The sequence below is a fragment of the Varroa destructor genome, unplaced genomic scaffold (assembly GCF_002443255.2).
Source record: "Varroa destructor unplaced genomic scaffold, Vdes_3.0 BEIS01000007.1, whole genome shotgun sequence".
Taxonomy (NCBI): Eukaryota; Metazoa; Arthropoda; class Arachnida; order Mesostigmata; family Varroidae; genus Varroa; species Varroa destructor.
The window spans coordinates 28,645,270-28,662,092 of NW_019211460.1; the positions used below are offsets into that span (position 1 = coordinate 28,645,270).

Consider the following 16,823-nt stretch of genomic DNA (forward strand, 5'->3'; position numbering starts at 1 on the left):
AGTCGAATTTCGTGCTAACCTCGATCGATAGTGTCTGTGCGCAGAAACAATAAAATGGGGTGAACTGGCATAGAGTTTTTTCAGTAGAAACGAAACGTGGTACAGCTACTTCTAGGCATGTCTACGCCTAAAGAAAATTTACATTAGCAATCGTGTAGTTGACTCCAATAAATCTATGTTGCCTTTTTTGATTAAAATTGGACGAAATTAGACCGACAAATTGCCCATATACTTTAGACTTTGATGGTGCCACATGCAGACAGATATTCAGCCTGACCAACCTAAATAGGACGTACATATTCTTATAGATATGCAATATATGTGTGACGCACGCATTCATCTTTCTTAATGCATCATTATCTGATCATAACAAAGAGACGGTTATGTAACAATGTACCGGATTTGTCCTACAAGGCGCGTCTTTACAGCTACTGTCTTGCAATGTTGCCTTGACTGGCTGGCTGCCTATGCGGTAATCAGGCAGGTGTTTCATATGCTAAAAATGACGATCACGAAAAAACCTCCAGGACAAAAGCCTAGAGGATTCCGGTCTGCCCTGCTACAGCCGCAGCACAAGGTGCATCACTGCCATTCGAAATTTACGTCGTCTACGGTGCAGTTATTTATAATCAAGGACAAAAAGCAGTCATTTTACTTCACGATATACAGGAAGCTATACTGTTCCTGTTGGCCTTATTAGATTTTTGGTTGTCCACCTTTTAAACAGTATGCTCGTGCACGGAGCAGGCTCAATGAAGCACTCTACAGCAGCGTATAACAGACGAAAAGGATTCTAGGGATGGGAAGCAATATAAAATCAATGAGTTTTGTGGGTCCGTCTACCTCACTGTCCGTTATGGCGTACGTGTACCTCCTATCACCCACACTTGGTCTAAACCTTCCACGTTTACTGATCATCAACTAACGAGAAGGCGCTCCACCAAATCAAGCCTCTGTCAAATAGAAAGTCAGTCAGACAGCTACGTAGAAAAAAGAAAGCGTTGCGAAAGGTAACGGGCTAAAGGAACTAGGGAGACATAACTGAAGAACAATAGGGTAAGTGAACAGCAATAGACAACACGATCCAGCTTTGTCGACCGATACTAACAAGTCGGACGAGCGGGGACACAAACTCATTGTTCTTCCTGAGAATAGCAGCAACGTCAGCGAGCCTCTCTCTGCACCCCTTAGCTTTCCATTTTTATCTCCTTCTTGGTTTGGTAACGGCCAGTAAGTACGGCAGAAAGCCTCACTACCCGTTCCAAAGAACAAACGTGATCAACTTTTTCTCTCCGTCTTTAGGATATACTCCGCAGATCTTCGGTTATTTATTGGAAATAGCCCAGTCCTATTTGTACAACCGAGAAACATGTAAGACATTTTTTCTTCTTTCCTTTGTTTTTCCTTCTATATATATATATACACATAGTGTCAACGTAGTCACTTCTCTGCCAAAATCCTTTCGTAATGCCCTTGTTTGTCGCTAGTGCTTGGTAAAGGATATACTTTCATTGACTGCTATTGTCACGACCGTTGCTCCCTACTGCCATTAGGTGTCCAACTGTGACCGCAATTAGAGGTCCGGGGAAACGGAGAGAAGATATTTATAGGGTTCCACTCTTGTCTACAGACTAGCTAGCTACCGAGATACTCTGCTCCAGCATTCAGCTGATGAAGCGGTTGATGATAAAATTAACCTAATGTACGAAAGGAAGACAGAGACAACAAAAAAGTCATTAAGGTCATCATGGAATTTTTTAATATTCCGCAAACCCAAAGCAAGAGCTTGGGTTGCCATTCTATTACCCTAGACTAGACAAGTTCTATAACTTGTTAACAACCAGTTAGTCAATCTATAAACTCATCAAACATCGTTTTCATTATCAGTATACCTTACACGTTACTTATATTTAAATCGTTAAACTGCAACTTTTAAGTCTAATTGTTACGTAAGTGGTAACATATCTTTAGATTTTACTGTGTTACTTAATTCAGTAGTGGCCGAAGTGACCATGTAATAATGAATGACGCCGTCTCAATTGTCGAGGTATTACTTCTAAAGGTTAAAAAGGTCTTAGATTTTGCTCTTTTGTGCTACCCCAAGTACTTTGGGTCTGATGGGTTGGCCTGGGCGCGGCTCAGGCATCGCAGCGCTGGTTTTCTGTAGCTACTTAGCATTCTGAGCACTAACACATCACCTTATCCTACTTGCCCCTGCTGGAAGAGATCTTTTGGAGCGCCAAGTAAACAACTGCTGGCAGAGCAGCTGTCATAGGACAGGGTAGTGAGGAATTAGAGATCTCCCGGCAAATCCGCGGATGTGAGACTCACAGCTAGCAAGTCGGTGATGCAGAGGAAGTTCTTGTCAAGGAGCAAGTGACGTCGAGCTTTTAGCTCTTTGGCCATTGCACACCTCAAATACTTTGACTGGCTTCTCGACTTGCCGATGTTACTTACTACCTCATTTCCATTTCCGAACTTGAAAGAGGAACGAGTGCTTCTCTGCTCCCATCATCGTTTTTCGATAGCGACTCGCACCCATCGGAATCACTATGTACGTCAACGTCTTAGGTCGCTGACACATGGCCTGCATTTTCTGTACGAAATCCTAAAGCCTTGGGTCGGGCAATTTGTTACAAAAATAAGATTTAGCCAAAATGTAATCGATTTGATGGAATTAACGAACTAGTTGATCTCCATGGTAGGAAAATTCTATAGGAATACAGACTGTGATAATTTTAGTTATATACATCGGTTAACGGTTGGTCTAATGTGATTCGTTCATGAGACCTCGAATTATATTTAGTGCGATTTACACTCTCTGTTTTCTAGCAGCGACTGGCGTGCCCCCACAAAGTCTCGGATTTGCCGAAATATATATTCGGTTTTTTTCTTTTTTTGGTTGCCTAACTTAAAGCTGGGTACGGCCTCCATGGCCTTCTCTCTGAATAATTATAGTAACCGATGCTCTGTAATATAAACCTGGCTTTATTATAACTTATCGCTTAAATGGGTTATATTAGTCCGGTAGTAAATACAAAATGCACAAGAACGCTATTTTAGACCTCTTGGAAATCACTAGTGAAATATAGACGACAAATGAGTAAGCCAAGTAGTGCCTAGCCTCATAATAAAACGTGTACACTTCCGAGACAACAGTTCGTCTTTATGGGGCAGATCCTGCGTATTTGATTTATTTAATATAACTTTACCTACCATGACTGAAACAGGGTGTTGCTTAACCATTTATTTACGTAGGCCATATAACCATTAAAAAATTTACCAGGAGGTGATCCGATCGTTTTTCGTTGTATTTGCTAACGTGTCTAATCTAGACATGATTAGGGGGTGCAGAGCTTGGCATTGGTCGAGCTCATGTGAATACAAATGTTACATTATTGCTCTTATAGAAAACTTATCGAAACATGTACATGCCCATAAAAACATATCTGTTCTTAGTCGTTAGGAAAAACGAACCTACAACAGAATTTCAACACATTCATCAAAGCTTCCTTGTAGCAGTTCTTTGTTTCTCTCTATGAATTTACGTAAAAGGCAATAGCGCCATCTGTTCCACAATTTTTTGAGTAAGATCGATCTTAAGGACCATTAATTCCTTTGGGGAACAGCCTTCCTCGTTACCTTATTATTATTCCGACTAATTTTCGTAATTATAGAAGGTAGGAGCAGGTAATTATGTAATGAATCGCTCTATATTCCTGCATGTTAAGAGGTACAGCGAGCAGCATAGCAAGCCCTCACGTATTGATTACACAGCTAACGCTTGCCATAACAATCTGAACCACTTATCTGAACTGGATGTTATTATAAAGCTTAATAAGGTCAGTTCATCGAGAGCGAATATAGTGGCTGACGTTACTTTAAGTACACAGATTGCCCTTTGAAGGAAACTATGTTGTAGTCGCGACCTAGACATCTCCATGTGCCTCAGTGGCTGTAACTGCGCATACAGAAGACATTATACGCTTGGCGAAAATAGAAAGAAGGTATTGATAATAACCACCTCAAAAAATTTAATGGCGCGATACACCTTTTTACGACTAATCTTATAACGGTATCGCGCAACCGAGAATGATTGCAGAGCGTACATATTACGAAAACTCCTAACTAGGGCCTAACTAGGAAGTTATTAAGAAGTTGTCACACAGTAGTATTTTATCCAGCTCCGTGCGGTTTTTTTCTCTACCTTCCGGTTCAAATGTAAAAAGTCGAGCGTGCAGTACGTGGATGAGCATCTTTCTAAACAAACAGTGCTTGCAAAGAGAGCGAGAGATAGAGAGTCTCGCCGTTTAGAGATTTTTCCATCGGTAACTTTAACATTTGCGATTTAGAGTTTAATGTATATGAACGAATCAAATGTATGCTTGTACTTCTGCGCCATTGGATCAGCGCAGTAAATTTTTTAATAAGAAGATGTAGTTTAATTCTTTATATAGTGTCTATTATTTAAAACTTGACGGATAGTGGAACAAACCAAACGCCACGCGCGTAACTAAATGTCAACAAAAAGCTCTTCTGCAACATAATCTCGTAATATGTAGCCCGAAAATTAAATATATCTCCTGCGAATGAAGGTTCATGTTATTGTCCTTAAAAAGCTTTTGGACTTCCTTACGCTTCTCGTAAATTGCGAATTTTTTCACCCAACAACCGATAAAGGAAGTGGCCCCTCGGTGTCCTGAGAACAAATCGCGTCAACCAGATCCGACGCTTTGACACTCAATGCTTCCGCAACTCAGGAGAAGAAAAAGGGCTTTTATCCAAAGGTCTCTTCGCCCGATCATTTGCTCATCAGTTATATGTTTTTTTTTTTTTTTTTATTAAAAAGCTATTATCAGCTTCCTTGACAGTGTAGCGATTGGAATGATGAGAAAAGAAACAAACCTCTTAAAGAGGAGGATTCATTCTGATATTTTTAAGCCTTCTAAAATCAAGATCTTCTTTCTCACCTCTATTTTCGCTAAATCTTGAGAGAATCAAAAGGAAAGAATCTGCAGTCAGGCCAAGAAAAAACACAAAGCCAAGATTTCGTTCTGTTTGGAAAGTTTTGTTGCGGCTGTGTGAATTGTGAAGTGTGTTTGGGGGTAAAGGTTATATTTGTTACTACGCTTTTTGCTGAAGCTTCATCGTAGAACCAAACTGATCTGACTGTAGCCGGGATACAAGTCTTCCTGTATTTGTTTTAATACTAACTTCGTTGGCTTCTTTTCATCTTGCTGTGCTTCGTCTGGGAACCCGTTCTATCATGACGCCGCTGCCTTCACCGTCATCCACGCACTGGTCGGCTTATTACGTCACTTCGCTTCTACTCGTTCTACAGGAAGCTTCTCGACGAAGATGACGAGCTTTCAGAAGTCCGCCCGGACGCCGTTCCCACCGAGGTTCGTGAGTGGCTTGAGTCCACGTTCACACGGCAATCGGCTTCTCTGCCGAAACGCCGGTAAGTATATGATACTTTGCTAACTCTTTATAGACCTTCTTTATGAAGAACTGTTCTATGTCATTTTGACGTGCTTTTATATCCACCAATGTGTTTGTGCTAATAAGGTACGAGAGGTAAACTTAACCAAAATTTGGAAGGCTAAACTGATATTTATTTTGGAGACATTAATTTTCAACTGAGATCAAGTACGGCCTTATTACGATGCAGGCGCAACGTAAACTGTTACTAAATAATATCAGTATTATAATGGAAATACCATAGTACGCCAATAATGTGTACGCTTAGCATATGATAGATAAACAGGACAAAAGGTGGCCTACACCAGTACAGAGTGAAAGCCTACACTTTTATAAAAAGGATATTTTTAAAAAATTTTGATTAGCAGTTTATTTTGCTACATAGTCTATGCTATTCTAGCCATAGAATTAGGTACTGCTATATTTTGCCTCAGGTCCTTTATTTAGCAATAGTTCTCTGTATATTCGTGTTTAGGCGTATGTCTGTCAAAAAATCCGTACAGATGTTGGATCAAATAAATAGTGTCAAGAGAGTTGTACATTATAATTAGGAAACCTATAGTGAAAGGTTTGCCACTTTTCTCTCATACAAACGCTTTTATACAGCTATAGTCAGATAGTATTGAAATGGATAGGATTTAGCAATTTAGACTCACTTTCCATGATTGACTTCATATAAATGAGTTCCAATAGATCTCCGCCTATCTGACCATACCAAAACAATTCCAGCGCCATGCAGCAGTGCAAATTTGAATGTCTGATTATTTGGTTGATTTTAAGAAGGTTTAGGCACACTAGTTAACCCACTATTTTTCTGAGCCCTAACCTATCAAATCTGGATATGCGATTTTTATTCATCTCTGCATGTATATATATAAACCAGCAGTTTGCGGAACCCGCGAGCTGGCTACGTACCAACAAAGACGCAGAATTCCTACCCTCCGCTAGTGAGAGAGAGGCTTAGCTCTTAAGTGAATTGGCCGTGTCGAGTGGCCCCCGCTGACCGTGAACGAGTCTATCTCGACGGTTGGTGCTTTACAGCTTGCTTTCATACATCCATTATCAGATAAGTGAATGAAAAGGGTCTCTGTCCTCGCGGCCAGCTAGCTACTTTACGCTTGCAGCAATAGATCTTCCGCAGGCGGTTGGTAGGTGCGGTAGAGATGACATCCTATTGGCAATACACCTCCGCCTGAGCTGCTAAAACGTGTTACGCCAGATTTCCATAAGAACAACTTGACAGAGGAAATACAATAGGATTAACTGCTGTTTTTGTTCAGCCCATACATGAACTCACACAAGGCACCAAGAGAGGAAATGATAGAGCCTAGTTGATATATATTTGAACATTTTGTTTTGAGTATATTTCAATTCATGACGTAATGCTCCCGTTAAAACGGATTAGAACTATCCGAGCGTAGATCAGAAAAAAATCTGCCGACTACATGTCTCCTGTTTAACTACAGAAGTTACAGAAGCTTCTACGTGTAGATTTACCCTTCTCATTTGGGGCATTCGCCTAATATCACTGCTAGCTTTATCAATTTCCTTTACGGGAAGCCTATTCTCTTGCTAATGTTCTTTAGCGCACCTTCGTGGCTAAACTGTTGAAGCGTACTGGCAGACAATCACTCCTTAGCTGTCTACTTCAGCTTCTCCTTCTTGGGACCTACTGCACGCCACTTCGCGGAGGACACAATGCTGACATAACGCCGTAGAGTTAATTGCGAGGATATCGATTCGATCCCTCCTTAAATAGTTAAAACCGTTATCAAAAGCAATTCAATGGTATAGTTTCGCTCATTTGAAGAAAAATGTAGTGTCGACGCATCATCTGTCCAGGCCAAAGAATCTCAACTGAAGAATACTCACCTACAGAAATATGTCAGCAGATAGGTGGCTTTCATCACAGACACAAAGACAATTTGGGCCTTAGCATGCCTTAGAAATATCTTGAAGTGTCGCAATTTTTTAAACCAACTGGGCGCGAGAAACACGGAGGAATGTCAAGCTTTGTACTTTTATTGAGTGTTTGCTTGCTTTTCTGTGCGAGCTATGTGGAAATCGGTTTATTAAAGGAAGCTTCACCCAGAGAAAGTTTTCTGCGGCAAACGGAACCTGGGAAGCAAGGATAGCACTAACAGCAGGCAAGACGGACTTCTGTTAACCTTTAGAAATTTACGATTTCTAGATTCTGAGTTCAGAATTTTTCCGGGGGTGGTCGCTTTCTCGGATGTTCCGATTGGACAGCGGTGCTTGTTTTGAGTAGGCCAGTTCATTTAATAGATTTCCGAGACAGCATCATAGCGAGAGATACATGCCAAAATTTGTGACAGTTTGTTATTTTACGGTTAACACCAGCCCACCTCATACTTGTCGCACATTATTTACCCTTCGGTACGCCAAATATACTTTTCAACATGTGTAACAAAACTTTATATGTAACACGGTCAGCATTTATTTCTTAGTTCCTGCGTCCGTATATTAAATTACCTTGCGGCACCCCAATCTGGCCACTTGAGGCCCAGTCTTGTTCTTGCCTTTTCGACCAATTAAATACTTTTGCAGCACAAATGAATCATAAGTCAGTTACGCCTATTACCCGGGTCGCTTTGTAGGTCGATGTGTAATCTTTTTAGGACCACCATACCACATAGCTCCACCCCAGGACCTGCAACCTAGCGCGAAGTGCGACATTGGCGTTGCTAGGTAATTCTGACTAGTTAGAACCTTCTTCTTTTCCTTTACAAGAACACAGACGGAATGAAATTAGAAAGGTTTGGTAAGGGCCAGGGAGCTTTAAAGAGCTAGACTGAAGCCACTCGTGAGAGCGGCAGGACAGTAGCGTCGACAGGGTACTAACAAGCGAGATTCTAAAAACCCTTCGCTTAAAAGGGCAAATTGCCACGAAGTCGCCATAGCAGCGGTGATGGTAGTAAAAGTACAAAAATAGAAAGGAGATGAGCGAACCGCAGCATTAGTAGTAACAGAAAAAATAGGGAAAAGAATTCTTTGCTTTGGACACGGTCTCTCCGGCCCCTTCCTTCTTAACGTGCTTATTTTCATCCTTGTAGCTAAAATAGGAGTGGGTCAGGCAAAGCTCAAGCCGGACTTCAGCCAAGCCAAACGGGAGCCGAAGTCAGCCACTCTGTAGCTCCAATAGAGGTATCAGCTGGCCAACAGAAGCGCTGCCAATCATTGACGCAGTTTAGACGAGAATCGCTGGTGCAACGATTGCTCTTCTTCCTCCTTTACACATCATTCTTCGCTTCCGTTTGCCGCGACGAAAGGAGATCGAAATAGGCACAACTTGGTGCGAATAGAGGCAGTGTCGTTAAGTTCAATAATACGATGGTATCCGAGGGTAATGCCTGCCCCCAAAGAGCGGAAATAGTGATGGTGGACGTGACCTGATTACAAAATTGCTATTAAGACTGTGTTCGCTCACACTACAGTCAAGCTGTTTGTAGACTCCATAACCTCTATCGTACTCTCGTATTCCCAGGAGTGATTTTTTCACCTGTCGAATCAAATAATCATAATACTTGTAAAAAAAAAACATAATGGTAACAACCAGAACATAATGCAGTAGCATAAAGGGCAAGCCATAGAGCAGCAGGAAGGACGATGGTAGACTGTCTCGGAAGAAGTTGATATATTAATGCTGAAGTCACTTAACCGAGTGAGAAGAGTGCCTCTGCAAAAAAGAAAATGGCTCTGCTGCTGTGGCACTGGCTATCTTGCGAATATTTCCGAGCATTTTGTGTACATAAACTTGTAAGAAGGACTGCTACTTTGTAGAAATACGTGTATCGCAGACACAGCATTTGTCTGGGTTTCGATGAGCACAGAGTGTGAAATTTAGCTGAGGTGACTATTGGGCCCGACTGTTCTGTATCATTCGATACTACGGAGAGTTAGTCTGTGGACTAGATAAAATAGTCAGAATGGATGGAGAACCAACATCAAATACTGAAAGTGCGTTTGCCCAATTAGCGAATCTTTGTTCGTAGTTAGCTTTTTTTTTTCTACTACCAAATAAGCTACAGTGCTACCTACTCCATAGCGAGCAGCATAATAAGATACGTTACTCATTGATTATAATGGGCAAGAAGGCCAGGTGTTTACCCTGTCGAAGTTGTCGATTCGAATTCTTCTAGCGCCGGTAGTGGGTTCTGCTCAAAAGCTAAAAAGTAAGTCAAGGTCAAAGAACTTGCCCTTGCCAGCAACTGGATGTCGTAAAGACTGTATAAGCGATGTACCTTTCGCATTTGGCCGGCGTCGTCGTGTGCTTTCCAGGTGGATACGCAATTTTCGTCGAGCCGCCCAAACCTCTAAAAGCTGGTCATAAACTGGATTTTTGCCGTTTCACGTTAACCACAAAACAAACTGCGCAAGCCGGTTGCAGATGGTTGGCTTGTTTCGTTAAATTATCCACTGGTGTTCGCAGAAACATGTATTCAAGGTTATTTGATCTTAATTTCGACCATTCAGCAAGTATCTATTTTGCTTACACAAAAAAATTAAGCTAAACAAAACATTATTATAGACCTATAGAGCAACCTGTTTTCAATAGACTAAATTTAATAAAACCTTAGCCGACAATGATATGGCTCATTATCGAACAATTATGTACATGCTCTAATCGTTTCGAGAAGGAGTAAAGGTGAAAATGTCCGCAGCTGGTCGGCTCTGGGCATCGCAGAGCACCAACTATGGCTTAAAGAATTGAATTATGGCATATGAGTTAGCAAGATCTTTGATTTGGTTTTGGGATTATAAAATTACATGGAACCCTAATTTTGGACTTCGCATACTCTCCTTTTGAGGAGCATCGTTATCGATCTGAATTCGATGTTGCTAGATATTGTCTAAAATAGTTTTGGAAGAAGCGTGGACCCAGCACAAAATGAAATGGAAATGGGATTGAAAACTATTGCCACGCCAAAAATCGGGGAAAATTATCTCAGCAAACTGGCTTTACCATAACAACAAGCCCACTCTAGCTTGCCCTTAGCTATCACTGTGACCAGATTTTATAATACCAAAGCCCCTCTCGCCTTAGAGTTTTAAGACTTTTAATTATTTTCAAAATCTATAATGGTATTATTATTGTTAGCGTCGTTTTTATTATACAAGATACATGTAGAATACTCCCGCCTTTAGAAAGCCTTGTCTAAATTTTCTAATGCCTTCGATAACCTAACAATATATTTTGAGCAAACACATAACATGAAATAGTCTATCGAGAAAGCAATGATGAGAAAGGAAAAAAACTTTTACCTTCCAGCTGATGATTGCAATGGCCGGAAAAATATTCTAAAAAATCTGCAACTTAATCGTTTCAAAAGTTAGCTAAAATAACAGTAGACGTATACACAGTAGGGCTTTCTGTGCAAAAGAATCTAAGTGAATTTTTATACAATTATTGCACCAGACCAAAAATCTGCCAATTTTGGCCTAAAATGCAGTTTAGGTAGACTAGCGACTCTAAGAATAAAGCTAATAAACTCCACCATTTAGTCTTCATTTAAAAAAAAGTTTTCTAGATTAGAGTTAGACTATGAAGTGGAATTAGGACACTTTTCACTGCTTATATGTGACTAGCGGCTGAAAGTTAGCTGCAGCGTGACTATGCTTAAAGTTCAACGTAGAGAGAACCTGTTTAAGACAGTGTTGGTATATAAAATATTGTCTGCTATTGTTTTAGTATTTCAGTGGACGCTGAGAGCATCGTTATCCATTATGACTTCCCGAAAATCATGACAAGTGAAGTGACTGACTATTGACACCGTTCTCAAAACCGCGTTAGCCAATAATTTTATCATAAACAGAAATAGTTGCGTTAGCAGACCCTGCAGGTCACCATACAACTTGCTACTATGTTTGCATAGAGCTGTGATCACACAATCTAGTCATGTGGTAGATATAGTAGGACAGCGCTCCATGTTGTGACAGGACGCCCCTCTTACGCGGTGCGCGTTTGCATATTAACTTTTACGCTACCTCTTCAGCTCTCAACAATCTTCGAAACGAAGTACACTTCGACCCTTCCGAAGTAAGCTTCGACCCTTGCCTTTGTCCATGAAAGTGACCGTTTGCAGAAAAGATTACGTCTGCTGCCATACCACAGTTGGCGCCAGCGATTACGACAGTGGTCGTCTACGCAGCGGCCGAAACGGGCACAATGCTGGTGCTGCTAGAAGTGGCGTGACCCGGACCGGAGGGGACGTTAGTGGTCTCTGTTTGCTGAGTTCCTGGCAGGCGGCCAAGCAGATTCCGCCACGATTCCTTCTGATCACGGAGGCCTACGCGGTAACGCGCCTCACCGAACCCCTACACCGATCACGGTGTGGCAGGGTGGCAAATAGACTTTAGGTCGACTGTAGTAAATGACACCTTCAATCTTCAAACCCCCCACTTTTACACACACCGAAACCTACGGGCATCCTGCATGGCCGACACAACAGAGAAATACGAGGTAATGTTGAAAGAGAAAAACACGATCCTGCAAAGCAGATCTTTTCGCTGATGTGGCTGTTTCGAATAGCTCATATATGGAGTCCACTCCATTCTGTCAGTTCAGGCCAATAGTGCCTATTTACTCAAACGACTCTGCAGACTGGTCAAACAGGTTCGTGCACGAATAATCCGCACTTTATGCTGAAATACGCATACGAAGGCCTGTAACAGTGCCTTAACAATGTACATAATTATATCAAGTGTTAGCACAAAGTCCCAGGGTGCTACCATTTTGAAACTAGGAAGTACATTAGTTACGCTTTAATTGAATTGACGAAAGAGGGATAATTTATTCCGGGAGCATTTTGACGTCCTTTAGTAAACATTAAGCGTATGCACTCGATTCCGTATACACGTCCGATATCAAAAAAAGAATTACGAATAGCAAGAAAAATTCATACCCGTTCATTATATAAAGAACAATCGAATAGGTCGCTTGTCCAATTAGAAAGTTCTTTGGAATTAATTCAGTTGATAATAACTAAGATATCTAAACTATCGATAATGTTCTATCTTCCTATCAGTTTTCCTTGGGTATCGATTGGGTCGAGGTAACTTTTTCGCACTTCTGTGCTTGGGGAATAGCCGACAATGCAAAGATAAGTATGAACACAACTAAAAATCATGTTACATACCTGATGGATTGCCATACGTCGTGACGAGTCGCGGAAAACTTGTTAGCGCTTACACGAGAGACGACAGATACATTCGTTACCAGTTACCGGAAGAATGTACCGCTACGTCTTGTGGAATTTTCTGGGCAACTTGGGTCGCCCAGGCTGAAGCTGCTCCTGATCAACTCATATTACCTTCCTCACGCTAACATTATAGGCTATGCTAGCCTTTTTTCATAATACCGCGTCATGCCAACTTTACGTACAGCTGAGATCGACTAACTAAAAATGCCAGTGTCTGTCTTCAGAGACGTATCTTTAAAGAAATCATCAGTAAATTCTAATCGATGTTGGGCCTCGATAATGTTCCCATCTATTTATTTCGTATTGTTGCGTCTTCCTCTTTTTTGCTTTGTAAGAAAAGTATTTCTGTTCTATTGCGATGCAGTTATCTGACAGATTATACTATGCATGTTCTTATCGAACGCTTGCAAACCTAGGTCCAATGACCATACGGATTCAATTTCGATTTGTCTATTTTAACTCTCGTTCTGAAGTTATCAGGTAGTTCTAGTTACACGAGGGCCGGCCGTGTGCAGGAACAGAGCATGCGGTTACAGTCATTGCAAATTGGATAGATAAAAGTCAAAATGATACCGCGGTTTAAATAGAAGTGGTAAATGTCGAGAGCGCATCTCATTTTTTCTCACGGTTCCGACTATATACGAATGTGCCGTTATAACGTATCACAGTCAAATTATATATAGGCCCTTATTAAATAAATATTCTTTTGGAGTCATTTATGAAATTATACGTTCATACGTATTCGTAGAGACGCGCAGTAGAATCTAAAATATTACGAAATAATTCATAAAAGCATTTCATTGGATTCATCTGAGTCTATCTAAATATAGTATCGGTCATATCTTTAGAGATAATTAGCAGAAGACTACATTCATGACTATTCCAACGATAACAAAGCAATGTCTACGTAGGCTAGGTATTAGCATAAGTATAAACCATCAGGTACAGCAGTATTCATAGCCAAAGTAAGAACTTCGGTTGTAATTAAGTTAAGGCACAGATATCAGAGTAAACTGCGTTAAGGTATAATTAGACTTACGCATTAAATACACATCCGGACATGCTGTAGGTATTGTCGATAAGAGTTTTTTTTGCAAACAATTATACATACATTTATTATGCATACTTTTCTCTTTGGAAGTTCTGCTACTACAGGCGAACTGTTATCTACTTCTTGCAAACCGGTCTAGAATATGTGTTCGTTCAATGTATAGAAGAATACAGAAAAAATCAGAGAATTAAGCTTACCTAACAGTGTTAGATGTTAAGTAAGAAACGTACAGTTGATCTGGCAGCTCTCAAGCAGTGTGTTTTAATTTTATTATCACTGTGATAAAAGAGATTATTTCCTGACACTCTTAATGTTGGTAACCTGCGACGCTATCTTGTTATGTGGCCTTTTTCCGATCTTCGCTGTTGTGCATACCATTTTGGCGTGAACGTTTGCTTCCACGCTTCCTTCTGAACACAACCATATCCATGCGCACGTAGGTCCGAGGATAAGCCTCGCTTCCGATCGGTGGCTAACGCGATTCGGGCTGGAATAATGGTGGATCGCCTGTATCGAAGAGTGTCGCCCTCTGCCGCGGTGCATCTACAAGTTCCCCCTCCCATTGTAGAAATGCTCAAAAACACTGACGACTGGTAAGTTATTGATGATTATCTATTCTATGTAGGAATAAACGAACTAGTTCTTATTTGGATATAATAAAGATTTTAATGGGAATCTAAAAATAATATCTTATTTTCTGTCAATCGAACCTGAAATGGTTCATCTACGTAGATGTCTCTACGTTATGAACTTAGTCAGGTATAGCACTTTCTCATTGCTTCACTTTGGTTACAAATGAACTTTTATTAGACTCTCCACTCTCCGAAACGATGATTCAGCACACCCAATAGTGAATCAAAACAAACGGTAAAAAATCTTACAACCGGCCTGGTAAAACTGCATAAAACAACAACCAGCAGCCTTGAATGCAGCACAAATAGAAAAAGAACGGGCATTCCACCAGGCGGTTTGCCCCCACTACGACACAAAGTATGTTCGAACCTAGACCACAACGTGCTCCTAATATTAGCGGGCAAATACGTTATCCGCTAGGCTATCACGGGTACTGAATGTCTAAACGCAAGATGTCAGTATCTGACTTGTAGAAGCTTTGTGCAGGGATGTACTGTACCCTCATAGTGAATAGGAAATTGCACTTTGCTACATCATTTTGGGTGTATTGCAACTAATAAAAATGGATCTGATACCCTAGCTCCTTTGATGACTTGGTTTTTCTGCCGCGCTTGTCTTCTTCTGTCCCAATCAAAATTGTTTAAACGAAAAAGAGTTTCAGTGATTTCCTTTTTTGTTTGCCGGCTGTCTAATTGGCAAGCATAGTCGTAACTCATTTCTCGAGTCTCTTCTTTCTCCTGGGTTTTCCTTAGCTCCCCATTGTCGTTATGCAAATGCGACAAGACGGGAACGCCAGGTTCGAGGATCTGCTTGAACTAAAATTACCTTCCAGAACCGTTTACTGATTTGGCCTGACGAACCGAGAACGAAGGAATCAGTTAAGGCCGAAAACATTGCAAGGCCGATCAGCTGACGCAAAGAGTCGCGTGAAGACATAGGTGGAAACGCATAACGTGGTATATAAATATCTATGCGAAGTGTTCAAATAGAGGATGAGTTAAGACCAACCGTATGGATCCGAGAGAATACCAAATACGAACCACGGGAAATGGGTAGAAGGTATAAGAGCAGGTCACTCGAAGAGGAGGCCACGAAAAACTAATTGTCTGCTGACTTTTCGAGAATCGACGGTAGAATCGACGGTACACCACCCAGAGCCCCTTTTGAAACATGGAACCAGTCAAGATGCCACGTGCTCAGGTTTGGAGAATACGGAGGCTGGAACTATTACATCATTCCCTTGGTCTCGGTTTGAGCCGAAATTGAAGTGTGGCGATAGGACTATGCGTCGCGGTTCAGCAACGCTAACACTGCGTGCCGTCGACCTTTAGTGCATTTATGCGGCTTTTCAGGATATTTGGTAGCAGTGATCGTTTCCTTCCCGGGAAGTATCTCATGTTAAGAAATGCCCATCATGTCCACCCGAAGTACGAGCATTAGTTTAGGTCTAAACTCATTCCGCACCAGTACTATTGGTGTCGTTCCTTCCTTTGTTTGACGGCATTCAAACAGGCCTAATCCTTCTAAAGTGAGCGGTACAGACTAACTCGTATCTCGACTATAGTGGCGGCGATGTTCAGGCAGCCCGGTGCTAGTAATAGAATGAGTTCTTCTTAGAGTACGCCACTCGTGTTTTCATCTGTTCTGAATTCAATTCGTAAAACAAACCCATTGTTTACTTACTTTGTTAATTTCCAGTGCTTTCATTCCAAATCACGACACGTGTTTCAAAGGCTCCTATATTAAGTTGACAAAAAGCGCATCGCCCATACTCTGCTTTGCTTAAAAGTTAATGTTTTTTTCATCTTAGCTACTTATTCCACCCTATAGAGTGTTAAAGTGTACTTAGTCCCTTTGTTGCCTTCAACCTTCAAACTCCCGTTCTAAAATTGATTCCTTCAACAACACACTATAATTTTGTTAAAAGCTTACTTACTCATTTTTCGAACTGCAAAGTTAATTAATTTATGCCGTCAACTTCTAACTAGCTTAGTAGTTCTTTGAACTTGCTATATATACGGACCGAATTGCATGTCGAAGCAAAAGCTTCGATTGTTTTTCCGCTATCTTTGAGCGCGCTTAAGCGTTTGATTTTTGAATAGCTCATCTGTACTACATATCCCCTTCGACGCATATTCCAGCATGTTCGGTTAACAGCGTATGGGTACAGCTTACTATAGACTACATCCGTGAATGAGAAAAAAAGACTGCGTCTTTGTGGCATTAAGAGCATGATCCGCTCATAGTTTTATGAAATAAATATTCAAGATTTTACAGTTGTCTAGTGGGTTCCCATTGTGCTTTCCGTCTGCCGACCATATCAGCGCTATTCTGCACCGATGCGACGAAGATAACGTTGATTTCAATAATTAGACGCATGTTCCTTTAGTTCTTGAAGCCGCTAAAAGGGTGCCACTTCTGAATGAATTGTGAAATTT

At 41.0% G+C, this 16,823-nt stretch overlaps 1 protein-coding gene across 4 annotated transcripts in view; it reads left to right on the plus strand.

Moving 5' to 3' along the window:
- LOC111254741 (uncharacterized) overlaps positions 1–16,823 on the plus strand; it is a 288,233-nt gene that overhangs the window by 238,217 nt on the left and 33,193 nt on the right. For all 4 annotated transcript variants that reach the window (XM_086975229.1, XM_086975230.1, XM_086975228.1 and 1 more), the window contains 2 exons: positions 5,342–5,461; positions 14,193–14,345. In XM_086975229.1, the coding sequence (XP_086831355.1) occupies positions 5,342–5,461; positions 14,193–14,345 (273 nt within the window). The remainder of the gene's footprint in view (positions 1–5,341; positions 5,462–14,192; positions 14,346–16,823) is intronic.